Below are 25,226 nucleotides of genomic sequence, written 5' to 3' on the forward strand. Positions count from 1 at the left end.
ATAAAATAATGTTTTGCTATTTTTTTTAATTATTTTTATATTTTAACCCATTTTCATAAGTATAATTCTATCACTACATATGTAACACACAAAATTCATAGATAAAATTGATTTATTTATAGATTATATTTGAACAAAAATATATAGATAAAACTGATTTACCTACATATTACATACAAACAAAAAATTCGTATGTAAATCGATAATTATGGATTATAAAAGTCATATATAGATATTTGCAACTAATTTCATAGATAATTGGGTTTGTTTGAGGTTTGGTTGTCATTGTTGTTCAATTTCAAATTTTAAGCCTTTGACTATTTATCTTTTCTTTGTTGATATGTAGATTTGTAGGTTGAATTTTTTGTTGTTTCAATGACATTGGAAAGCTAATATTTGGGGCTTTAATTTGATATGTAAGATGTTATTATTTCAATGACAAGATCAGGATATATTTAATTTATAAATGGGACTATAAAGTCTTACTCAGGATATCTGTGTTTTTCATACCTGTATTTAGTGTTTTGGACTTGATACTTGTTAATCAAGATCAACCATCATTTTAATTTGGTTAATTAGGTTTAGGTTTCTGTAATCACTTTGTTGGCATAACTCTCTCTATATATATACCTCTCTAAGAGACAAGCCTACATCTCTCCATGGAATTCATTAGGCAACTTTAGAGATTTAAAGAATAGTTTTTCTTTTTTCTCTCTTTTATTTTCTTCTTCTTTACAATATTGAATTTTATACTTCATCCCCTATGGAAGATGAAGATTAAGGATTGATCTCTTGTGTAATTCACAATTATTGTTGAAAAGTTTTGATGCATTAATAGTTTTTTTTTAGCATGTTCTACTTTTTTCTATTTGTTGAAACCTATATTTTGTCATGAAAAATAATTGCTTCCTTAATTCAATTTGTATTTTGTTCTTAACAATGAAGTCATAATTCAGTTTGTTTAATTTTGAATTAGATTCAAGGTTTTCTTATTTTCAAGAATAAAACACTGTGATTCATACAAATGGCTCCATTGCCTCCTAAGCCAAACAACAATTTTAAACTTTTATAGTTTTTATTTACATATAAACTTTTCTATTTAAATTTTTATATACTTTACATTTTTATTATATTATTCATCTTTGATTATATTTCAAAATGTTTTAAATGAAATTTAAAATTAAATAAAATTATCATACTTGGTTACTTGGGTCTAGCAAGTGTCTTATCTTATGTTATATATTTATGGCATTTTTGTACTAATGTTGTGGTGGAAAGTGAAATACCGCGTGTGATGATGCACGTATTCCCCACCACCTTAATAAACTCTATATTAGTGTAATATACTAGGTGCACTTTTTCACCAACTTCAATTCTAGCTTTAATTAATGTCTGAGTCAAGGTGAATAAATGGAAATCACTCATAATGTCTCACTCTATTGTCTATAGTTTCAAATAGAGGACACAACATTGGACATGTCGATTATCTTCTCCTTTTTTCTTGGCTTCACACCCATGCAATAGTAATTTGTGTTCTTTTTAGAGAACCACAAAAATATCCTACTTTCGTCTTTTTGACCGACACTTAGGGATTCTAATATCTTATTATCGAATTTTAAAGGTCCTTATCCCACAGATGCTAACAACCATATCCAAAGAGATAACGAATAACTAACCTACGAGGCCCTTAGATTCTTAACTGCCGACTACGTTGATTTGTATCCATTGTATGTGTCAAGTGGTGGGATTCAACAATTTTCTCCGACATATACGTGAAACAATAAAAGAAAAAGTTTGATATAAAATACCATGCATAAAGTATTAAATTCTAGTTTGATATTTTCATGATTATCGAGATTAAAATTTGTTAAAATTTTATGATAAATAATTCGTATTTATGTATTTTAAAAATTATAGTAAAACAACTTTAACTTTTATTGACAGACGCTATAAGAAAAAATTTCATTAACAACTAATTTTAGTGATCAAAAGTTACTAGTCAATATAGTGACTAATTTGATGTTAATTTACAAAATAAAAAAATTATTGATTACTAAAAGAATTATTAATATGAATAGAAATTTATAATTATTCTCTAAATTGGTTTCTAAAATTTAACTACTAAGATTTTAGGGTTAAATATGTTTTTGGTCCCTCAAGTTTCAGCGAAATTTGGAATTAGTCCCTCATCAAAACTTTTGACCAATTTAGTCCTTCATCTTTCAAAATGCGTGAATTTAGTCCTTTTAACCAAATTTTGTTAAGTTTATCTAACGTTTCAAGCGCATTTCATGATAGTATTTAAGTTAACATTGAAGCAAAAATGTGTTAAACAGTATAAATAATTTAAATACTATCATGAAATGCGCTTGAAATGTCAGATAAACTTAACAAAATTTGGTTAAAAGGACTAAATTCACGCATTTTAGAAGATGAAGGACTAAATTGATCAAAAGTTTTGATGAGGGACTAAACCCAAATTTCGCTCAAACTTGAGGGACCAAAAACATATTTAACCCAAGATTTTAACTACTAAAGAAAATTGGTCACTAAATATAAGCTACCAAGGTTTTTGATACTAGAAGGAGTTGGTTTCTAAATTAGTCTCTAATTAATTAGTAATCAATATAGCGATAAATTATAATTTTTTATTCAAAATAGTAATTATTTTAGTAACTAATAATTTTATTTTTTAAATTGGTATCAAAATTGGTCACTATAGTGACTAATAAATTTTAGTCACTAAAATTAATTGTTAAAAGAGACATGTTTTTAGAGAGTGTTAATAAATTTTAATTAGTGTAAATAAATTTTTTTATAATATCTCATTCCTTAATACATATGATATATGTGAAATAAATTTTTTATTTAATTGTGAATTTCAAAAATATATTGTTCAATTAAAAGATATTGAATGTTGTAAGATGTTTTAAAAGTTAAATGAGCAGTATTTGATATGGAAGAAATCATATAATGATAATGTAATAATGTGTATATGTACTCTATATATTAACCACATTAATAAACAAAGTTTAAGATGGAAGAATTTTGTATTGTTTAGAGTATTGTCGAATTATATAAGGACCTGATTGTAATATGTATTAAGGAATGGGATATTATACATAATATTCAATTGTAATTTATAAAAGAGATATATTTATGATGATTTTAATATAAGCGAGATAAAATTATATCTGAAAGTAAGATTAATTAGAGTGGTTTATTGATAAATAAGAATATTATGATTGAAACATAAACAATAAGAGACAACGTGTCGATGTCCGACTAATATATAAATTTCTTATAAATATATTAAAATTACACAAAATCGAGGTAAGATATATTGAATGTTCTTGTTAAAATTTAAGAAAAGACTTAAATTTGTTCTCGTCAAATCATTATTGTTCACCTAGATGTAAAAGATATAAAGATATATTATGATCTTTATTATTTACACCTCTACAATAATTACCATAGAATTTATTAAGTGTATTTTAAAAAATTAAGGACAATGATGCACATATATCAACTTTATTGCCAATAATGTATAATAAACCTTGCCATATGAATGAAACAATATTTATTTAAATTAGTTTGTGTTTTAGTTAACAACAACCTTATTATTACCTGTTCTGAAATTTGACAACACCACCAGGATCAACCACCGTATTTTTTAAGGTATTGTCCGTTTTGGAGCGTTGAACTCCGTTATAGTTTTGTCCTTAAAAGATGCCTCGAAGGGTGAAATGAGTATTTAAACTGCGCTTGACCTCGGCTCATCGCCAGGATCAACTATCGTGTTTCTAATGTATTGTCCGCTTTGGAGCGTTGAGCTCCGTCACAGTTTTGTCCTTAAAAGACGCCTTGAAAGATTGAAGGAGGAAATAATATTTAAACTACGCTTGACCTTGACTCTTAAGCAATGTGAGACTTATTGGATGTACCGGAACATTACCTATTGAACTTCATTCTAGCGAATCACCATTGATATGGAGATGAGTGTGCATTATTTCAAATAATTTATAGGTTTTAGTCTCGATACTACAAAAAAGACATTTTACATGTTATTTATAAGTATTTACATCAATTTTTAAGCCAATGCAATTGCCATTCACTAACAAAAAAACTTCTAGCATATGGTATTTTAGGCTTTTGACGTCTTTTGAAGCTTCAACGTCATAATTGGTGAGGTTAAATTGACGTCTGTTCAAAGATAACAAACTTCAATTTGTGGGTTTATTTTCTTAAAAAAATTCGTCAATAGTTTCTTCTACTAAACCAATGGAAAATTAATATACAATACAAGATACATCCACACAAAAAAAATCAAAATTTTCTAAGTACTTTGGGCATCTCGAATAAAGCTGAAAAGTATATAAAAATTGGTGAAAAATACTTAACGATGAACTTTTAAAAATTCCAAAACCCCAATCCCCTTCGTAACAAAAGTTATGACCTTTTGAAAATTTTCATCATCACAACCATAAATTTGAGACCAATATGTAATTTGTGAACACTCTAGCTATTTTAAAAAACCTTAAAAATGGGAAAGAAGATGAGAAAACACTAACCTTTGCGTAATATAGTCAGAGAGAATGAAATTTTGAACCAAACGACCATCATAACTTTAACATGGAGTGAAATGGGTTGAAGATGAAGCTCCAAGGATTGAAGATGAAGCTCCATCGCTAGGAGCTCTTTTAGCGTAAACGAGGAAGAGATAAAATAGTGAAAAGATTTCGCCTAAATGATCTCGCGTTGTTTCTTTTATGTTTTCAAAACGAGTTTAACGTCATATGAAGTTGTGACCGACATCATAAATCCTTGGCGTCAGTTACAAAGAGGGTCAACGCCAATTAACTTCTATTATAGAGGGAGTTGACGTCAATTGATGTCCGTTATAGAGGAGACCGACGTCAAATTTGATTTAGATGTATGTTGCAATGGAGGTCGACGTCATTTTTGAGTTAATTAAAAAAAATGTCACTGATAATTTTTTACATTATTTTTTTTGTATTCTAACTCAAATGAGTGACATTATAAAGGTTTTTTTTGTGTTAGTGATTGACGCATTTACATCGATAAATTATAGCCAAAACTAATGTAATGTGTGCCTCTGCAAACTCATCTCACATAAAGCTTTTTTAGATCTTGTGTTTCCTAGATAATGGTGGTCTTTGGCTCCCAAACCTTATACACATTGTCCAACAACTTTAAGGTGCTATGATCTTTGATAAAATTTGCCCTAAAACTTCCAACTCGTTGAGAAGAATATGCATTCTTCCAAGCATCTTGTTTATGGTCTCACCATCCTTCATGTTGGAAGACTTGTACTAGCATGTGAGGGTGACAACTTTCCTTAATTAAACATCTTCATTCCCTTCGTATTTGATCCTTAAGGACTCTCAAATCTCCTTGGCAGTTCTTAACTAGCAAAGTTTTTTATACTTATTTTTTGACAAAGCACAAATTAAAGTGTACCTTGATTTGACATTAAGTTGCATTTGATCACTCATCTTGTGTTGAGTCCTCTTTTGGACTTTTGAATACAATATCTCCTATGTTTTTGATAAATAATAATTGATAGTGCTAGGATTTGATGTACATCTTTATCTTATCTTTTCAATGGTGGTAGTCTTCCCCCTATAAATGTTTGTTGTCTTGTGATGGATGTTGTCTTAGCGGTCAAGTGTGCTTTTATGCCAAGTATGTGAATATCCCCTTTAGACATAGTAAGACACTCAACAATTTAGAGGTGAAACTCTAGTAGCAAATGTGAAAAATAGATGAAATACCTAAGAAGGGAGGGTCTAATTGTATATTAAAAAATTTCAAAATCTTTTCTAGAAGCTTTGTTTGATAAACGCAAATAGATAAGGTTTAAAACTATTTATAGAGATGTATTTTATAAAGCTTGTCAAACACAACTTCTAGGATAGATGAACAATAAAAAAATGTGTTAAAAAAAGTTTTTTCTAAATTCTCATTCTTCTATTAAATACACATAAATAACATGTAATATAAAAAGGATATAAATTTTTAGATAATTTATTTTATATTAATTAGTATCAATATAGAAATACATAAAATCTTTACATTTATACCACCATTGTATAAAGGATTTTTCTTTTTTATATATACATTTTCTTTTCTATTTTAAGTTTTAAATAATAATTTTTTAAATTAAAATAATTACATTATCAATTTTATTCTTTTTTTTCATGTAACATCCATTTTAGTAGTATAAAACCAATAAAATAAGATTTCATAATAATATTCAAAGACAAATTAATGTAATAAAAAATATATTAATGTAGTCCTTTAAGAGTTCAAACTATAAAAATATACCATTTATACAACAACACTAAACTTACAAAAATATCCTTATACCAAATATACTAACCACTCATACATCTGTTGCAATCTCATAACTCTAACAACAAAATTCTCATCCTTTAGAGGTGTCTCTAAAACTGCATTTTCATCTGCTCCCACCATAATGGTGACCACTGTAAAGGAGGAAAATAACATAAGACCACAAAATGCAAGAGTAAGATAGTATACAAAAGAGTTATCCTAAGACCATTTAAATCATATCAATTATAAGACATACATGAAAAAACTACAACAATTCACATAATTGCACACAAACATTTAACACTAAACTCAATTATCTAGATACATACATTTGGAATCAGAATCATTAGAGACTTGCACTTGTGGTAACCTCTACTACTCTGCATAGTCATTATCAATGAGTTTTACCCTACCACACACAAGGTTAATCCATCGTTATCTAAGGCCATTATTCTGTCATAGACTAGGACCTCCTCCTACTCTTACCACATAAACTAGGCCATATATATATATATTGACAAACCCATTATCATCATAGTTTCACAACAATACTTTCACAATCATATACATCCTTAATAACATTTTCATATTCACATATAAACAGATTTATCTCAATCAATTACAATCTCAAACATATAGATACATAAAGTACATCAAAACAGTGAAAATCATTTCTCTAACCATATACTTCAAAACAAAGATCTCATGGGTCAAGGTGAAGAATCATGTGTATAAGATCAGCTGTCAAAATTTCAGCTCTATCTGACGATTAACAAAACGAAAATGTTTATTTTACGAAGAGGACATAATGTTGAAAAACTAGATAGTGTCCAATGCCAGAAAGTGCCGCCTGGCGGTGAGAGGGTGGCACCCGACACCACACGTGTAGTGGCCTATGTTTTGGGTTTCCAAAACTGGCACCCAGCGTCATGACAGATCATAGAAACTCCTTTGTGAGCTTGATTTGTGAAATCTAACATTCCTCGAGCCAATCCTTAGTTCAAAACATCTTTATGATGATAGATTTCATGATTTTAGGCACAACAAATGTCAGATTGCTCAAATTGAAGCTTCACAGAGAGAATTTATTTAGCTCAGTCAGAGTCACATACACATTCTACAAATAATTATCAATCTAACCAAACATAATACATCTAGTCATACCCACACCAAATCCATCAATACAGACAAAGTACTAAATATCGCAAACACCCATAAAACGCAAAATTTAAGCTAACTTCCCTTACCTTTAGTGTAGACCAAGATTGAAACGAAGAAAACCCTAAGATGATTTGAGCACTAAAATCCTAAACTACCTTCGAACTCGCGAACCCTCTACCTTAACCTAGAGACATCAAAAACACACTTAGACCGAGCCAAAAGAGTCATTGATTAGCAAAGAGTGAAATCATAGGCTCTAAGAGTACATGTAACCCAAAAACAAATTGGGCATCAAAGGAGACCAACATTTTGACTTACCTAGATGGAGAATTTATTTGGTTAGACTTGACGAGTTTGTCGTATGAATGCAACCCCAATCTCTGATCAAGAAAATGATGAGTTTTGGGTAATTTATAAAGAAAGGAGATGAAAAATTTCTTTTCAAAGAGAAGTTGTTTGAGAGAAGAATGAATTTTACGTTTATGTTTTCTCTAAAAACTGAGTTGAGTTTTAAAAGAAGAAAAAAAAATAAAAGAGGTTTTACAGTTCAATTATTTTAATTTTTTATTTTAATTATTTTTTACATTTAACTAATTTTTCTAAACTAAAATAATTATTTATAATAAATAAATAAATAAATAAAAACTACTTATAAAAATTATAAAAATTATTTATTTTTGTTTTATAAATATAATATTAAATAATTTTTATTGAAGTGGCCACACATACACATTTACATTAATAAATAATTATGTATTCACGTGTTATTTTTTTATATAATAGAATAAGTCTTTATTTTTATATGATATGAACATTTGGTTCTTTAATATCAATTAGAAATTTAAATTTCACTGATTATTTTAATTAAATTCTCATTTGTGAACAAATAATTTAAGACCTTAATTTATAAGAATAAGAATAAAGGTTACATGTATTGTCTCATGGAGTATTTCTTTTTCAGCTTTCTAACATGATCACATCCGAAAGCTCATCTATGTTTCAGTTACACTAGAAAACAATAATTATCTAAATTATTTTTTCAAACATATGCTAAAATATTTTAAAATACAATATTTTTCTCAATCAATATAGAAAAATTTAAGTTAATATTAATATGATTTAATTTAAATTTACTTTTAATTAAGTTTTTTGCACATTCAATCTGGTATTTTAGATTTGTGGGTCAAATTAATGAAAATATCTTTTTAAATATGAATTCTTAATTTTTTAATTGTTAATTATTAATGTTTTATTTGTTTTGTTTATTTAAAAATAACTTCAATTTTAAAATAGCATTAATTTTTATAAATATTTCTAATGTAAAAGTGGCAAAATAGGTTATAGTTTGCATGATTACTATGTCAAATTTAGTGGACTAGATTGAAATTTTAAACCGTGAACCTGGTTTAGTTAATTCGTCAAACTAAGGAACCAACTATAGGTAACAACGAGCTAACTTAGTAATCGACTTTTTCTAAATTAAAAATTAAGATAATTTTTTTTTAAATATTACATTTTTATATTATATTATTTTAATGTATTATATATATATATATATATATATATATATATATATATATATATATATATATATATATATATATATATATATATAAAGGAAGATAATACATTGATAAAGTTTTTTTACAAACTAAACTTTGACAAATAACTGATAAAAAACTATAAAGTTTAATTATTTTATTATCTTAACTTCCATTAAAAAATAAAAAAGTTACTCTATTTGATAATTTGCCAATCAAATATTTGTTAAAAAATTATTTTCCATATATAATTGGGACCAGTGCGCTCAGTAACATAGTGAATATTGTTGGTTGCCAAACTAATAATTTTTTAATTGTGAAGATTTTATTTTATTAGATAGAAATAATTTACCTTTATGATTGTCATAAATATATATCAATATTTGGCTTAAATAGTTTACAGTTTTAATACATATTTATTTTTATCTTAAGTACCTAACTGTTTTCTTATTCAGAATTAAATATCTAATAAAATTAAATATTTTTATGTTGATTAAATTAAAATGTACTTGATATAATTTAAAATAATAAAAAATAATAAAAATAATATATGCAATGATAATACATGTCATTAAATAATAAAGAAAAACAAAAAAAATATTAATAAAAAATGTAAGTAAAACTTTTTTTTTGAAACTGAAACTAATATTTTATAATTGATTAGATATTTAATTTAAAAGTAATGATCGAATACTCAAAATAAAAAATAAATATATATAGAGAACTAAAAGTTGTCTAAACTGTAACATGGCTAAAAATGATTTAAAAAATAGAAATGAAATGATAATGAAAAAAAGAATAAAATAAAGAGAGAGAATAGTTGGTGTGGTGTGAGATTTGGTGGGGGAGAGACACGAGGCCCCATCAACACTCTCTTGGGTAGATGCAAACATGTCACCATAAATCATTTTCTTCTCCCCAAATTCATTAGACTCTGCATGAAGCGGTCCACTCCACGTGCCCCCACTCTCTCTCCCTCTCTCTCTCTCTCCATTCTTCTTTCCTTCTTTGCTTCTCTTCTCCACCGCCGTTTCCCACACTTTCTCACTTTCCCGGCAAAAATGTAACTGCACGCGTTTTGCATGCCACCGCACGCTCTGCCACTGTGCTTGTTAGTTTCTAACCGAATGGTTTTTGTCTTCTCATTTAAATAATAACAAAAAAGCAACACAGAGAGTAACTGAGTGAAGACTACAATTACAGTGAAAAGTCCTCCGAAACCCCTCAATTCTTTCGGGAAGACGCGATTTGTTTTGTCCTCTGGCGCATTCGAAACTACACCGACTTCCGCGGTGTTTTTGTTTATCTCTTCTATTCTCTCTCTTCTCACTCTCACACTGCACCGCTTAAAATTTGGTATTCTCTCTTTCTCTTTCAATTTAATGTGTTTTTTGTTGTGTGTCTATTTGACTAGGGTTTTAAACTGCGTGTGTTTTTGTTTTCAGGATTTGACATCGAGCTCTAAGCGCCAATCCATTATTGCCTCTCTAATTCACAGGTTTTTGTCTTCGATTTGCGTGCTTCTTTTATTGATCGGCGGTTTTCTTTGTGATTTTGAGTTTTCAGTAGTTATGGCGTTTGAGCAAACCTCTGTTCCTGGCGGCGATGTTGTGCGGCCACTGAATTCAGTAGCGCGTAGTGTGGCGGAAGAGTCTCTCGTTTTGCCGGTGTCTACGGCGGTTCCTGGCGCGGTGCCGATTTTCTATCCTGCGTCTGTCTCTGATGCTGGCTTGGTTGGAATGGGGTATGGGAATGTGACTTCGGGAGGTGGCGGTGGTGCTGCCACGTGGTGTGTGCGTCCCGCTGTGCCAATTCATAATCATAATCCCTCTGTGAATCCTGCTGTTGGGTTTGTTCACGCTCCTAGTTTTCCCAATAGGGTTGGTGCTGTTGGTGGCAATGCTGTTGATGTTTCGAGTAGTTTTGTGGCTGCTAGCCATGGGTTTCCTATGAATTTGGGGGGTAACTGGGTTGCATCGGGTAATGGCTTGGATAGTATTAATAATAATGATGTTAATAATAGTAATAATAACAATAATAATGCTGTTCCGGGGAACAACAGAGTCATTAGCAATTCTGGTGATCATGTTTGTGGTGTTGGGGTTGGTTCCATTTCCAATACACCTTCAAGCCAGCGGACAGATCAGACGAATGAGGAGGGTGGGGATGATTCGATTTCAGGGCGGAAAATGAAGTTGATGTGCAGTTATGGTGGGAAGATTTTGCCTAGGCCCAGTGATGGGATGTTGAGATATGTCGGAGGGCAGACAAGGATCATAAGTGTTAAGAGAGATGTGAGTTTTAACGATTTGGTGCAGAAGATGGTTAGTACATTTGGGCAGAATGGGGTTATCAAATATCAGCTCCCTGACGAGGATCTGGATGCATTGGTTTCGGTTTCCTGCCCTGATGATCTGGAGAATATGATGGAGGAGTATGAGAGGTTGATTGAGAGGTCTCCTGACGGTTCTCCCAAGTTAAGGGTCTTTCTTCTTTCTGCTTCAGAACTTGATCCTTCTGGTGTAGCACAGTTTGTAAATTTGCATGATGGTGGACTGAAATATGTTGAAGCTGTGAATGGAATTGCTGATGGGATTGGTGGCAAACTAACCAGGAAAGCGAGTTATACAAGCGCAGTATCTACACAGAATTCTGATTTTAGCGGGATAGATGCTCTTGATAGCTTGAATGCTGCTCAAGGGGATGTCAGTGGGGTACCTGTACCTATGCCCAGTTCTTTATCACCTGAGGGGATCGTGGTTGCTTCTCATGATGGTACTTCAAATTCTGTGGTTCCTGAGCCTGGTACATCTTACACAGAGGCCTCTGCGGTTCCAATGGGCATTCCTGTAAGTAATTCTGGTCCAACTCACATTCCACCTCTCCAGAATGAGGTTGAGTTAGAAAAGTCTGTACCTGTTACTTTTTCTCAGCCTCAATTTGGGTTGCAACAATCTGGTTTGGAAATTCCACCATCTGCACCTTTGCAAACTTCTGTTGATCATCGCCAGGAGGTTATGAACCATGCAGATTATGTCCAGCTGCCTCCCCATATGGGATTCCTGAATCCTCAACTTCTGGGTAAGCCTGGCTCCATCTACTCCCAACATCAATTTCATGACAATACTTCTCGTTTTGGGTCCCATCAGGTAATCCCTGCAGTGCAAATGACCATGACTCAGCCATTTTCTCATGCTGGTTTAAGACCTAGTGTTATTCAACCACAACCATTCATGCAACCTCAGCAAAACCGTTTGGACCATTATATTGATGAAAATGCTTCAGGGCTAAGGATTCACCAGGTTCCTGCTGAACAAAGTTACAAAACATTTCAGGTTCAAGTCCCTTTTGGTGGTAATTATCGTTGGGTTCAGGTTCCTTCAGCAGAGCATGTGATCTTTTCTGATGCATTCGTACCTCAACAACCAATGATGATCCCTGAGAAACTCCAACGAGTGGAGGACTGTTATATGTGTCAGAAAAAGCTGCCTCATGCACATTCAGATCCTGTGGTTCAGGATCAGCGAAATAGCTGTGCTGGTCCAATTTCTGATTCAATCCCAAGTTTCTATAGTCTCCCTACGGAGGACAATTCTAGGGCTCAAGCAACAAATATGGTTTTGGTGTCTGCACCAATGAAGGAAGACAGTGTTGAACAAGCAGTTGTGACCAGACCCAATGTCCTTAGCAAATTAGATACTCCTGCTGGAGCAGCTTGTACAGACACAACTGGTCTTTCTTTGGAGCTTGAAGGTGAGACAGCTTTTATACAAAAGCTGGACAGGTCTGATCATTCCAGGAATGCAGTTAACCAGGAAACAGTTGTAAGAACAGGAGAAAGACAGTTGCCAAGTGATGGGCTGATGGGAACAGCACCGTATTCTTATCGAGATGATATCACCCGCCAGCATATGGTGCCACTTGAAAGCAGGTCTAAAGAGGATTCTCTTGTGAATAAACCTGTTAGTAATGATATACCTTTAGTTGTTGGCACATCTGTTGAAAATTCTGATTGTATGGTTAAAGAATGTCCAATAGAATATACAAATGAACTTCCTAGCACTACTTCAAAAGCAGATGCCATGGAGAATTGGATAGCACAAGATCTTCTCAAACCTATTGATGGAAGAATAGACAACCTGAAAATAGGTAATCCTGAAAATTTTCTAAATAATGATAAATTTGATTACGGCACTCAACATGTTGCAGAGAAGAAAGGGGTGCCTCTAGATAACAACCTTGGGAAGTCAAATTTGATCACTGATGCTGATCAAATTAATATGATGGATATGCTTCCTAGTTCTACAGTGGAAATTTCATATGGGAATAATTCCAGGCCAGTGGAATATAATGAGGTTATACAACCCTCTGTTTGGGGCATACCTGGATCAAATCCTCAGCCAAAGAGTGGAAACCATCTCAGGGAGGATGCAGTTTTATCTTCAGTTCCTCCATCTGCTAGATTTGGAGAGGTGAAGGATTCTTCAAACTCACTTTTTAGCAATCAGGATCTATGGAATATACACAGTTCATACTTTCCACCTCCGAGACCTAACAAAGTTGCATTGAAGAAAGAAACCTATTCAAATAAGGATCAACTTGGTGAGAATCTTGGCTTCAACGGGGAACAAAATTTAGAAGCTCAAATAGACAATGACCTCTATCAGACACTCAAACAGAATTTAACTTTGGAAGAAGCTCGACCTGCCGCCAAGAGTATGTAGACTTGTTCACACCTTAAATGAGTTTATATTTATCATATCTAATTTTAACCTTTTGACACATAGTCATTGTGTTTTGGTTTCTTCATTGAAGTCTCATCAGAAGACCGACAACTTCAAGCCGTTGCTGAAGGTTTAGCTGCTTCCGTTCTGCACTCGAGCACTTCTTCAAATCTTGATTTGAATGCCAAAGATGTGTCCCATCATGAGGACGTTGGCGATGGAGATGTTCAAAATAATCTAATAGATATACAGCATAAAGATAAAATTCAGGTGACATTTCTCGCACACTCCTTGGTATTGTAGGAATAGTTTTTATAATAATAATATATTTGTCTACCTCCTCCATCCTACTTTCCAATCGGTGTGGCAAAAAAAGCGTACCTGCCTGTACTTGTCCCATCATGATATTGATTGTGATCGGGTGCCTGCCATGGACCCAATCCCACTTTGATAATAAAACAATAGTATTTGTTAAATTGTAAAGTCAAGCTTACATATTTCTTTGTAGTAACAATATGTTCTTAAATTTCTTATTTTCTTGTTTAGTTTTCGACTTTAGTTTTATCGGGATGACACAAAACGGGACAAGATTGGGTATCAATGTTTTCATGTCTGACTGTCAGGGAAGGATGTGGATTCATGGGTGGTTTTTGGAGGTGTATGTGAGGAGGGAAAAACTCACCCTATTCCCATTGCTGCCCTTATTTGGATGTTCTTTTTCTCACTTTCATTATTATTGGTAGTATTGATAGTTTTTGTTATCATTATCATCATCATTATAATAATGACAATGATAATAATAAATGCAAATATTTATTTTCCTCTCAGGATCTCAAAAGCAAGCTCCCAGAGAAATTAAATTTTGGCTTTCCAGTATCAGATGTTGGAGCTTTGCAGGTTGAATGTTTTCTTTTGCATGTGTTGTCTCTTCTATGGTTTCATTTTTTCCAACTAAGCTGAGCTAAAACCTTAACTTGCGATTTGACTAGGTTATAAAAAATTGTGACCTTGAAGAGCTGATAGAGTTGGGTTCTGGGACCTTTGGGACTGTATATCATGGAAAATGGAGGGGCACTGATGTTGCAATAAAGCGGATTAATGATAGGTGTTTTGCAGGAAAACATTCGGAGCAAGAGCGCCTGGTCTGTTTCTCATCATTAATTGTTCTATTTCCCACTTTGGTTTTGCCATCCAACGAACTGACTGACGTTGTTCATGATTTATACATCCACAGAGAGCAGACTTTTGGAATGAGGCAATCAAGCTTGCTGACTTGCATCATCCAAATGTGGTAGCATTCTATGGTGTTGTGCTTGATGGCCCCGGAGGTTCCGTGGCAACAGTGACGGAGTATATGGTTAATGGTTCTCTAAGAAATGCATTGCAGAAGAATGGGAGGTACTTGTAATGTATTTGTATATGTGCATGTCCCAAGGTGCATGCTCACAACCATCTGTTGATTGATTTCCATTACTCTGATTCAATGCATAATTGTGTTCTTAACAGTAAATTGATAGGCCATAGTAAATGTTTATTGAAGGAGAGGTAAATAGATGGACTGGGGAATGGGCCATGGAGACAGGAGCAAATCAGGTTAAGGGTGTTTAGTAACGAGCCGCCAGGTTTTGCTGGTGACAATGAGAGAGTGATGGATTGAAATCTGGGAATCATGAGTATATGGAGAAGGAGAAGGTTAACCAAATGAGGGGGGGGGGGGTGGGGCGGGGGGCAGTGTTGCAGGGCGTTGTTTGGGCGTTTGTGTCTTGGTATTGGGAGGTTTGGGTTTGAGCAGAGTTCGTACTCTCTCAGTTGGAGTGTCAATGTTTATCTTTATTTTTCAGTATTTCTACTGTTTCATTAGTGATAGGTTTTCTGTGAAGTTGTAGTGAGCTATCTTAAAACAACGTTCAGTTTCTTTTCTACTTTATTCCTCTGGTTGCTATCATAATTGTTTGATTTATGTGATAATATCAGGAATCTTGACAAGCGCAAGCGGCTGTTGATTGCCATGGATGTGGCCTTTGGCATGGAGTACTTGCATGGAAAAAATATAGTACACTTTGACTTGAAAAGTGACAACTTGCTCGTGAATCTCCGAGATCCACACCGTCCAATATGCAAGGTTGAAATATTTTATTCTTGTGGTCATATTTGAAATCTTGTTCTGTATTTATTCAAACTAGAGATGCATACACTATGTTGTAAATAAGGAAATGAATGATTTGCGGACCAATTTCCTTGGATCCAGGTTTATTAATGATTTATAATTACCTCCACCACTGTAACATTTTTTCTATCAAAATTTTTCTTAACGAGGTAATGTTACGTGCTTTCTTGGTCCACACGGCACCACGCATAGCATAGAGCACTTGAATACATGGCCTGTTTGTTAAGATTACATAAAAAGTGATTTATTTTTTAGAGTTTTATGTGAGGGAAAAGTAGTTTTTTGCTTTTTTTTTACGAGGAGTTTAATGGTATGCAACGACGGTGTAAATATATTTTACATAACTACTCAAAATTAACATAAAGTGGTTTCCTATAGATTATTTTTTTCTTCTTCGAAAGCTTAAACAAACCCATAAAATTATTGAAGTGATATTTTAGAAGTAAAGATGATTCCCTCTTAAAAATGTCGATACAAATGGGCTCATACATTTTTGTATCCCAGTAATCGGCCCTTCTGACTTTCATTTCAGGTTGGTGATTTGGGTCTGTCCAAAGTAAAATGCCAGACTTTAATATCCGGCGGAGTTAGAGGAACTCTACCTTGGATGGCCCCAGAACTACTGAATGGGAGCAGTAGTCTTGTATCAGAGAAGGTTTATTTTGTGCTTTAACTTGTTAGAAACATTGATTTATTTTTATTCTTCCTTCGTATTTTGTCATGCTATAAACAGTTTCGCTTCTCATATTTATCGTTATAGGTTGATGTGTTTTCGTTTGGTATTGTTATGTGGGAACTGCTCACGGGAGAAGAGCCGTATGCTGATTTGCACTATGGGGCCATTATAGGTAGTTTAGTCCAAATGTTGAATCCATACGTAGCCTTTTATTCACTAGATTTTTGTTATACTGAGATTTTGGTTTTTCAAACATAATTCAGGTGGTATAGTAAACAACACTTTAAGACCTCCAGTACCAGAATCTTGCGATCCAGAATGGAGACTGCTAATGGAGATGTGCTGGTCATCAGAACCATCAGAAAGACCTTCTTTCACTGAGATTGCCAATGGATTACGTTCCATGGCAACCAAGATTTCTCCTAAAGGACAAAATCAACAGCAGCAACCTGCCTCATCGCTGAGTCAAGCGCAGAAATAATTTCCAACAACTGCAGTGTGCTTAATTCCTGTTTTGGATCTGATTTGTGTTTTTCGTCGATTCTGTGGATCAATCCTTTGTTGAATATATACAATAGAAAACGTTTGCAATTTTCAGACAGACGGTAAGGTAAGGTTAATAGTTGTCGGTCCTTTTAGCACTGCTACATATTCTTGTATTACACCCAAAACTCAGTGAATATCATGGGTCGTACTAGTTAACAGAAAAAGAAAGATATTGATTTTTTTTTTTTTTTTTTTTTTATAGAGGTTGTAAAGATGGACATTGTAAAGAGTTAAAAAACACTTAACAGTAATGTTGTTACGGTTACTGTTTTGAAGTGATTATTTTGATTTTGATAGAAAGGGAAGAATTTTAAGTGATTACATGATCCTTACTAGTGGTGTGTTATTGTATGTGTTGACCTAGTACCTTTTCTTTTCTCGAACTATTTGTGAAGTGTATGCCTCGACAACTAAATTTCTTTGGTACCACTACTCTATGAATGGACGTGGGAGCCACCAACAGCTGGGCATGACACAGCTTACCGTTGGGTCGGCTATATCCTTTCCGTTAGGTGTGGTGTGGGGCACATGAAATTGAATTCATATATTATACTACCATTTTCATTCTTCATTTACTTTTCCTTTTCTAGTATTTAATTATATTATTGTGTCTTGAGTGACGGACACGCCAATTGCCAATCATCGGGTGAAACCGTCCCTGGCGATTCCAAACTTCACAATGGTTTCCTTTTTTTATTAATATTTTTTAGTTGGAGATGTTAAAGACAGCTGTACTGTAGCTTCATTTTCTTTGCACCTCTCTCTTTCTCTCTCCTCCGATCTTTATAATCATGACCTGTGTGTTGAAGCTATGTACATAATTAAAGCTCCAACCCTTGCAAACTGTTCATTCTCTGAAAATATGGGTGGTTCAGAGGGGAGGCCATTGGTTGAGGCAGTGGAACAGAAGGAAGATTTTTACGAGCAGCAAGAGGAGGCGAGTGGATGTGGGTATGGATGCTTTGGGAGTTTTGGTTTGAGTTGGTGTAGAGGAGGCCGTGAAGAAGTTAAGGGCTTAGTAGAGCAAAGGGGTGATTCGTGGGTGGGTTGCAAATTGAGGAATATGAAGGAGTTTACAGAAGTGATTGCAGGTCCCAAGTGGAAAACATTCATTAGAAAGATAAGCGGGTATGGGAGGAAGCAGCAGAAGAACAGATTTCAGTATGATGAACACAGCTATGCTCTCAACTTCAATAGTGGGGCTCAGAGTGAAGATGATGATATGCCTCCCACTTTCTCTGCTAGATTTAGTGCTCCTTTTCCTTCTGTTCGACGCCAAACTGAACAACAATGATTTCTTCCTGCTTCTTTCTCCACATTCTATTGCTCAACTTGTTAGTGTTTTTAATCAATCATTCATTATGTAAAGATCATTCTTTTTGTTCAAACTGTTTTTCCTTTCCCTTTTAACCGAACAATGTTTTCACAAGAAATAGGACATGACTCTCCCATTCAATGAAAGGGAAAGATGTGGATGGAGACAGTAAAGATAGATGATTAGATAAAGTTGTGAAGAGATGTATTATTATTGAGGAGGTAACATGTTCCAATCAAAGACGTTGAAAACAAACAAATAACGCAAACGAATCTTAAGGTATGGTTCTGTTATGTTGTAGAAAGCCATATGGAAACTATGCCCCTCATGAAATCTTATCCGAGATGTCACTGCTTAAAAGAATAACACAGATTAGCATAATAGTTAGCATGTATTTTGTCTTTTAAAAATACGGAATAGAGAGAAACATTATTTAAACTTTTTTAAATAATAATTTATGTATATAAAATAATCATAAAAATTATTTGTTATTAATTTTTATAATTTTAAATTATATAACAGGTGTGTTTGAAATATTTTATCAAAAGAAAAAATTATAATAAAATAGTATATAAAATAGTTAGTAAAACATTTAATTTTTTATTAATTATTAGTTATTAAAATATATAAAAGAATTTTCTATTCAACGTATATATTTTATATTCTTATTTTATCTTTAATCATATTTTAAAATTAAAAAAATAAACTATATATTAAATTAGTTTATTTAGAAATAAAGACTAAAGAATTGGTTAGCCAATACTGAAAGTAAAAGAAATAAATAAAAAATAAAAAAAATACAAAATTCATAATGGTTATCGATTATTATTAATTTTATATAAAAATTAAAAAAACAAAAAAGACTACAATTTAAAGAATTAAATAAATTAAGAAATTAATTTTCAAATAAATAAACTGAAATTAAAAAATTATGAAATCATTTACACATATATGTAATAGTATATAAATACGATTGTGATATTTCATTTAAATAGAATAAATCTACTAAATAAAATATCGTATAATTATAATATTAAAAGAGCATACGAGATGAACAATATATAAGAATTTACCATTACAGTCATCCATAAGTATACTTAGGAAAGGTAACTAAGACACACCACAATGCCATGAACAAAACATAAACAAAAGTTTAACAGTTATCCAAAATGTTCGCTCAAAGAGTAATATAATACATAGGCAACAATGCCTTAAAAGAGTACTCGGAGGAAAGAGATCCAACCCAAGATTATCTACATTGTAGAATTTCCATCACCCTGGTGATTACTAGGGCTTCCACATATGCTCCCATCAATAAATTGATGATCATTGCAAAAGGAGAAAGCCACACACAAAACACACAAACAAACAGAAAGGGTAAGCTAGAGTATAAAGAAAATGATCTGAACAAGTTATAGCAAACAAATACTTGAAACAATTCACAAGCATGCAACAAATACTTGAAACAATTCACAAGCATGCAACAAGGTAGGCATACAATCATGTTATAACAAACAAGCAGGACTCTAAGACTCAATTATCCGGATACATATAATAAGATCAGATTCACTGGATGCTTGCACTTGTGGTGGCCTCTATTGCTCTGCAGAGCTATTGCCAATGGGTTTCACCCTACCACACACAAGGTTAGCCTTCAAACATTTAAGGCCATTATCCTGCCAAAGACTAGGGCCTTTCGCTACTCTCACCACTTGAATCAGTCTGCTCTACATGAGACTAACTAATTCTTTAGAGTTTCGGGATACAATCCTTACTTGAATCCTTATCTTAATTATATACACTACACACCACCATAAGATCTCCCCACGAGACTCATGGAATTACGTCTATCTCATACTAGATACACGTTCCTCATGCCATAACCACAACCTTTTATCTCAAACATCAAAATCTCATGCCAAAACACCACCAACCAACCAATCCATGACTTATTTCATACCAAGCATAACAATTTCAGTTCATAAAATCAAATAACACATGCATATTCACATACTCCATGCTTTAAAAAGCGTAATCCAACCGATCATGCAACCAACAACCCAAACATAAAAGAGAACAACGTTAGAGCACGTCCTTGCATTAGCCTTGCTCAAGCTAGGAGCCCTCGCTCAAGCGAGAGAAGTTGCCTTGCTCAAGCTACAGGCTCTCGCTTAGGCGAGACTACAAACAGAGGGTCCTGGAAGGTTTCGTGAGTTCTCGCTTAGGCGACGCCCTATCGCTTGAGCGAGATGGTTCGTCGCTCAAAACGAAGTCCTTCGCCTGAGAGAGTACTCGAGTAGAAACCTAGGTGAGTTTTTGCTATTCTCGCCTAAGCGAGACGAGCTCGCTTGGGCAAAAATATCAGTTCTCCCCCACTATTCCACACATACAAAACCATAAATAGTCCAACAATCAATACAGTTCAGTCTCAACGAGCACATGCATTTTCCAATCGTTTTATGCATAAAACAGAAGCAGAAACAAGCAACATACTTCACAAACCCGAAGAAGAGACCTAGCTTCCCTTACCTGGAAAATGCTAACAAATAGAACAGTAACCCATGGGAAGAGCAATAGGGCCTGGAGCAATTTAAGGAGCTGAAAGCAAACACACACAGAGTCGAGAATGAGGTTCTAGGGAGGACCCAAGACAGAACTAGAGCATCTGAACCGGAAAAGAGAAAGAATAAAGTTGAAGCTCAACTTACTTGGAGGTAGAATGGGCTTAGCTAGCTTGGAGACAGAAAGATATTGTGTCCTAGCAGAGCTCTCTAGTTTCTGCAGTGAGAGGGAGGAGAACAATTTTATGGAAAAAAGGGCAGAATGAGAATGAGTGGGGCTGAGTGGGGGGTTTCTGGAGGTCCCCTAATGGGCTGACCTTGGGCCCACGAAAAGGCCAGGCCCAAATAACTTTAGACCAGAAAAATGGGCTTACAATCTCCCCAACAACAAAAATTTTCGACCTAAAAAATTAAGACTTACCAGAAAAGATGCGGATATGACTTCCTCATATACTCCTCTAGCTCCCACGTAGAGTCACCTGTCATTCGGTCCTAGATGACCTTGACCCGACTGATAGCTTTTCCCTTGAGCTCCCACATAGTGTACCCTTAATTTTTGTAGAATTTAAATATATTGATCAAATATGAAATTAAGATAAATAAATTTATGAATAATAAATTTTATATAAATTAATTTTGTGGATGTTATGACTGAAAATGCATGTGTATGAAAATTGTATTTATAGATAAAAATTTATGTGGGCAATACAAATTTATTTTTGGGTTTCCATATAGTTTAAACATACTTATGGTACTTTAAAATAGAGTAAAGAGCCAAACTTGATAGTTTGTCGTGTTATTATACCTGTATATAAGAATTGTGCAAGCAAATAGTTTGAGGTCTACCCTAATGATATGATCTTTGTTATATTTTATAATGTTTTCTATATCTTACCTGTAAATAAGAATTGTGCAAGCAAATAGTTTGAGGTCTACCCTAATGATATGATCTTTGTTATATTTTATAATGTTTTCTATATCTTGATATAACTTGTTATAATAGCTATACATGTTGATGTCTACATAGTTGCTAGATTAATTTAAAACCTATAATATTTTTCAAAAAAAAAGGAAAAAGAAAAGGAGAATGATACATGATGTTCTTAATTATAGATTGACCGGATTATACATGATCATCTTAATTGTAGCTTGATTGGATGATACATGATAACCTTTATCTTGATTGGATGATACTTGATCATCTTTATATTGACCAGTTGAAACTTTATCATCTTTATCTTGATCAAATGATACTTGATCACCTTTAGATTGATACATGATCATCTTTATCTGGATGATACTTTTATCATTTTTTATCTTGATCAGATCATACTTGATAATCTTTAGGTTGATCAGATGATACTTGATCATCTTTAGGTTGATTGGCTTATACTTGATCATCTTTAGTTTAATCAGATGATACTTGATCATCTTTAACTTATAAGTTGATACTTTAATAATCTCATTTATACATGTTTCATTGAATAAAAACTTTGTAAGTAAAATAATACACACATGAATAAAAAAATTTATAATCAACTATAATAAAAGAAAAATTGACAATAGTCCATGTTATATGAACTATAATAAATTATATTCATCGAAAACAGACTTATCATCACAGGATGTGTGTTCTATGTTTGAAAGCAACATTTATTTAATAAGAAACATTTTCCTTAAATTAATCTTAAATATTGGAAATAACATTCAACATATAACTTTATAGATAAGAGAACATGTGCATCAATTGATCATAAAATCAATTAAGAGTGTGATAAGAAATACTTTGTCTATCAAATATATTTGAATTATTTTTAGTTTTACCGCTCAAATGTTGAAGAAGGAAATGCAACCTTCTATTCTTGAACTTTTATAAATGAGTAACATAATTAAGTAATCATATATAAAAAAATATAACCCATCAATATTCATGCGAAGTTTCTCATGATCACATTATCAAGTACATAAGATTTTAAGTCGAAAAATTGCATAACAATAATCATATTCTTGACGATCTAGATAAAAGACAAGTTGGTATATTCATTATGAATCAATAAATACAAGAGTATTTTTAGTGTGATCTATTCTTATTATGCTAAAATTTTGTGTTATTCACTTTCTAAAGTTATCCATATGCCAGTAAACACTTAACATTAGGAATGACAAAGGGAAAGAAAATTTAAAATAAATCAAATACTAAAAACAATTAAGTAATTAAGTAATTAGTTTTTATTTTACACTAGACAGAAAAATGGTTCAAACTTACTCATATTTTGATAATTACGAATACTATTTAATCCTTATAATAATGACCAATTAAATACGGAAATTGATTATTTTCCATCAAACTTATAAAATATTTGAAAAAAGTATTTATTTAATTTAAAAATGGCAGATATTTGCAGCCTAAATAAAAACAACTCACAAGAATTCGCATTCAGTTAAGATATTTTGATTTATATTTTCACAGAAAAATATACATATGATTTTAAACAAAACAATATAAAAAAATAAAAAAAGAATTACAAAATTCATAATGGTTATCGATTATTTATTAATTTTATATAAAAATTAAATAAAACAAAAAGATTACAATTTAAATAATTAAATAAATTAAGAAATTAATTTAAAAATCAATAAACTGAAATTAAAAAATTATCAAATCATTTACACATATATGGAATAATATATAAATACGAATAAGTATGATTTCTTAATTTGACTTTATAATTTTATTGAGTTGAAGTTAATTAAAATGGTTTACGTTTTATAATTTTTTAATAAAAATATGAATTTAATTTTAAAATACATTGATGCTTTTATTTTTTTTATTTGATTCTTAAAAAGATTACCAATGTGTACCCTTAATTTTTTAGAATTTAATTATATTGATCAAATATGAAATTAAGATAAATAAATTTATGAATAATAAATTTTATATAAATTAATTTTGTGGGTGTTATTACTGAAAATGCATGTGTATGAAAATTGTATTTATAGATAAAAATTTATGTGGGCAATTTATTTTTGGGTTTTCATATAGTTTAAACACATTTATGGTACTTCAAAATAGAGTAAAGAACTTGATAGTTTCTCGTGTTATTATACCTGTAAATAAGAATTGTGCAAGCAAATAGTTTGAGGTCTACCCTAATAATATGATCTTTGTTATATTTTATAATGTTTTCTATATCTTGATATAACTTGTTATAATAGCTTTTATGTCTACATGGTTGCTAGACTAATTTAAAACCTATAATATTTTTCACCACAAAAAAAGGAAAAAGAAAAGGAGATGTTAAGATCCAAATGGTTTAATATATGTCTAGGTATTCTATATAGTCTCTTAGTGGAAAGTTTTAATGTAAACAAACATGAATAAGTATTTCAATTGACTAACCTTCTAACATATATTTTGTGTGGCAAAATTTCAATTGATAGTGGATCTTCTAAATTTTCACATCAAGTGTTAGATAATTCATCGACACTTTTAATTACTTAATGATTAACTACGTAAATTTGAAGTCATATATTCTAATAAAAAACTACCAAGATTCCTAGTCAAAGAATTCAAGGTATCTCCCCCTTTTTACTTATCCTATCTACAAGTTGAACTTTTCATTTTTTGAGTTTGGCCTATGAGTATGATTGAAAAAAGACCAATGACCACATAGCCTCTTCAAAATTGTAGTAGATGGAAAAATAGTAAAAAAAGAGGAATATTAAGATATTCAATATCTTAATGCTTTTTGAACCTTTAAGATACGTTTATCTTCTTTTTTTGAATTCACTATGATATATAGACTTGATCCCTTTTATCATACGATTATGTTATATTCTATTTTATTTCCTAGCACTTACTTTTATGACCCAATATCTACTTCACATAAATTTGACAATTGTCATTTTTGAGTATACACATCAACTGATTGGCGATCCATGTAACATTATAATCAGATATTGAATATTTACCTTAATGTCTCTTAATCGCATATTTTTCAAAATGTTTCACAATCACACTAATGTCGCTTGACCAAATGATATGTAATCCTCTTAATTGTAGCTTGATCAGATGATACATGATCAATATTGTAGCTTGATCGGATGATACATGATCAATATTGTAGCTTGATCAAATGATGCATGATCTTCTTAATTATAGATTGATCGGATTATAC

General features: G+C 32.0%; 2 protein-coding genes across 3 annotated transcripts; both read left to right on the top strand.

The window, feature by feature from the left end:
• Positions 1-9,954: 9,954 nt before the first annotated feature.
• Positions 9,955-17,504, top strand: LOC114195914. 2 transcript variants are annotated; one of them, XM_028086361.1, is made up of 11 exons: positions 9,955-10,170; positions 10,263-10,415; positions 10,505-13,775; positions 13,875-14,053; positions 14,612-14,680; positions 14,773-14,925; positions 15,018-15,181; positions 15,758-15,905; positions 16,483-16,605; positions 16,711-16,798; positions 16,890-17,504. In XM_028086361.1, exons 3-11 carry the CDS (start codon positions 10,631-10,633, stop codon positions 17,105-17,107), a joined length of 4,287 nt encoding a protein of 1,428 aa, XP_027942162.1. In that variant the 5' UTR covers positions 9,955-10,170; positions 10,263-10,415; positions 10,505-10,630; the 3' UTR covers positions 17,108-17,504. The 2 variants fall into 2 exon arrangements, with proteins under 2 accessions (XP_027942162.1, XP_027942161.1); XM_028086360.1 differs by having other exon boundaries at positions 9,955-10,415.
• A 283-nt stretch (positions 17,505-17,787) lies between these two features.
• Positions 17,788-18,605, top strand: LOC114195916. Its single transcript, XM_028086362.1, has one exon. The coding sequence runs from the start codon at positions 17,984-17,986 to the stop codon at positions 18,464-18,466; it is 483 nt and encodes a 160-aa protein (XP_027942163.1). The 5' UTR covers positions 17,788-17,983; the 3' UTR covers positions 18,467-18,605.
• Positions 18,606-25,226: the final 6,621 nt, after the last annotated feature.

The sequence above is a fragment of the Vigna unguiculata genome, chromosome 9 (genome assembly GCF_004118075.2).
Source record: "Vigna unguiculata cultivar IT97K-499-35 chromosome 9, ASM411807v1, whole genome shotgun sequence".
NCBI classification, from domain to species: domain Eukaryota; kingdom Viridiplantae; phylum Streptophyta; class Magnoliopsida; order Fabales; family Fabaceae; genus Vigna; species Vigna unguiculata.

What these genes read in the sequence shown, in the direction of transcription:
- LOC114195914 (XM_028086360.1), top strand. Translation starts at nt 10,631, where the DNA reads ATGGCGTTTGAGCAAACCTCTGTTCCTGGCGGCGATGTTGTGCGGCCA. An exon ending in CAGATGTTGGAGCTTTGCAG is followed by an intron (nt 14,681 to 14,772) that starts GTTGAATGTTTT and finishes CGATTTGACTAG; the next exon opens with GTTATAAAAAATTGTGACCT. An exon ending in GCATTGCAGAAGAATGGGAG is followed by an intron (nt 15,182 to 15,757) that starts GTACTTGTAATG and finishes TGATAATATCAG; the next exon opens with GAATCTTGACAAGCGCAAGC.
- LOC114195916 (XM_028086362.1), top strand. Translation starts at nt 17,984, where the DNA reads ATGTACATAATTAAAGCTCCAACCCTTGCAAACTGTTCATTCTCTGAA.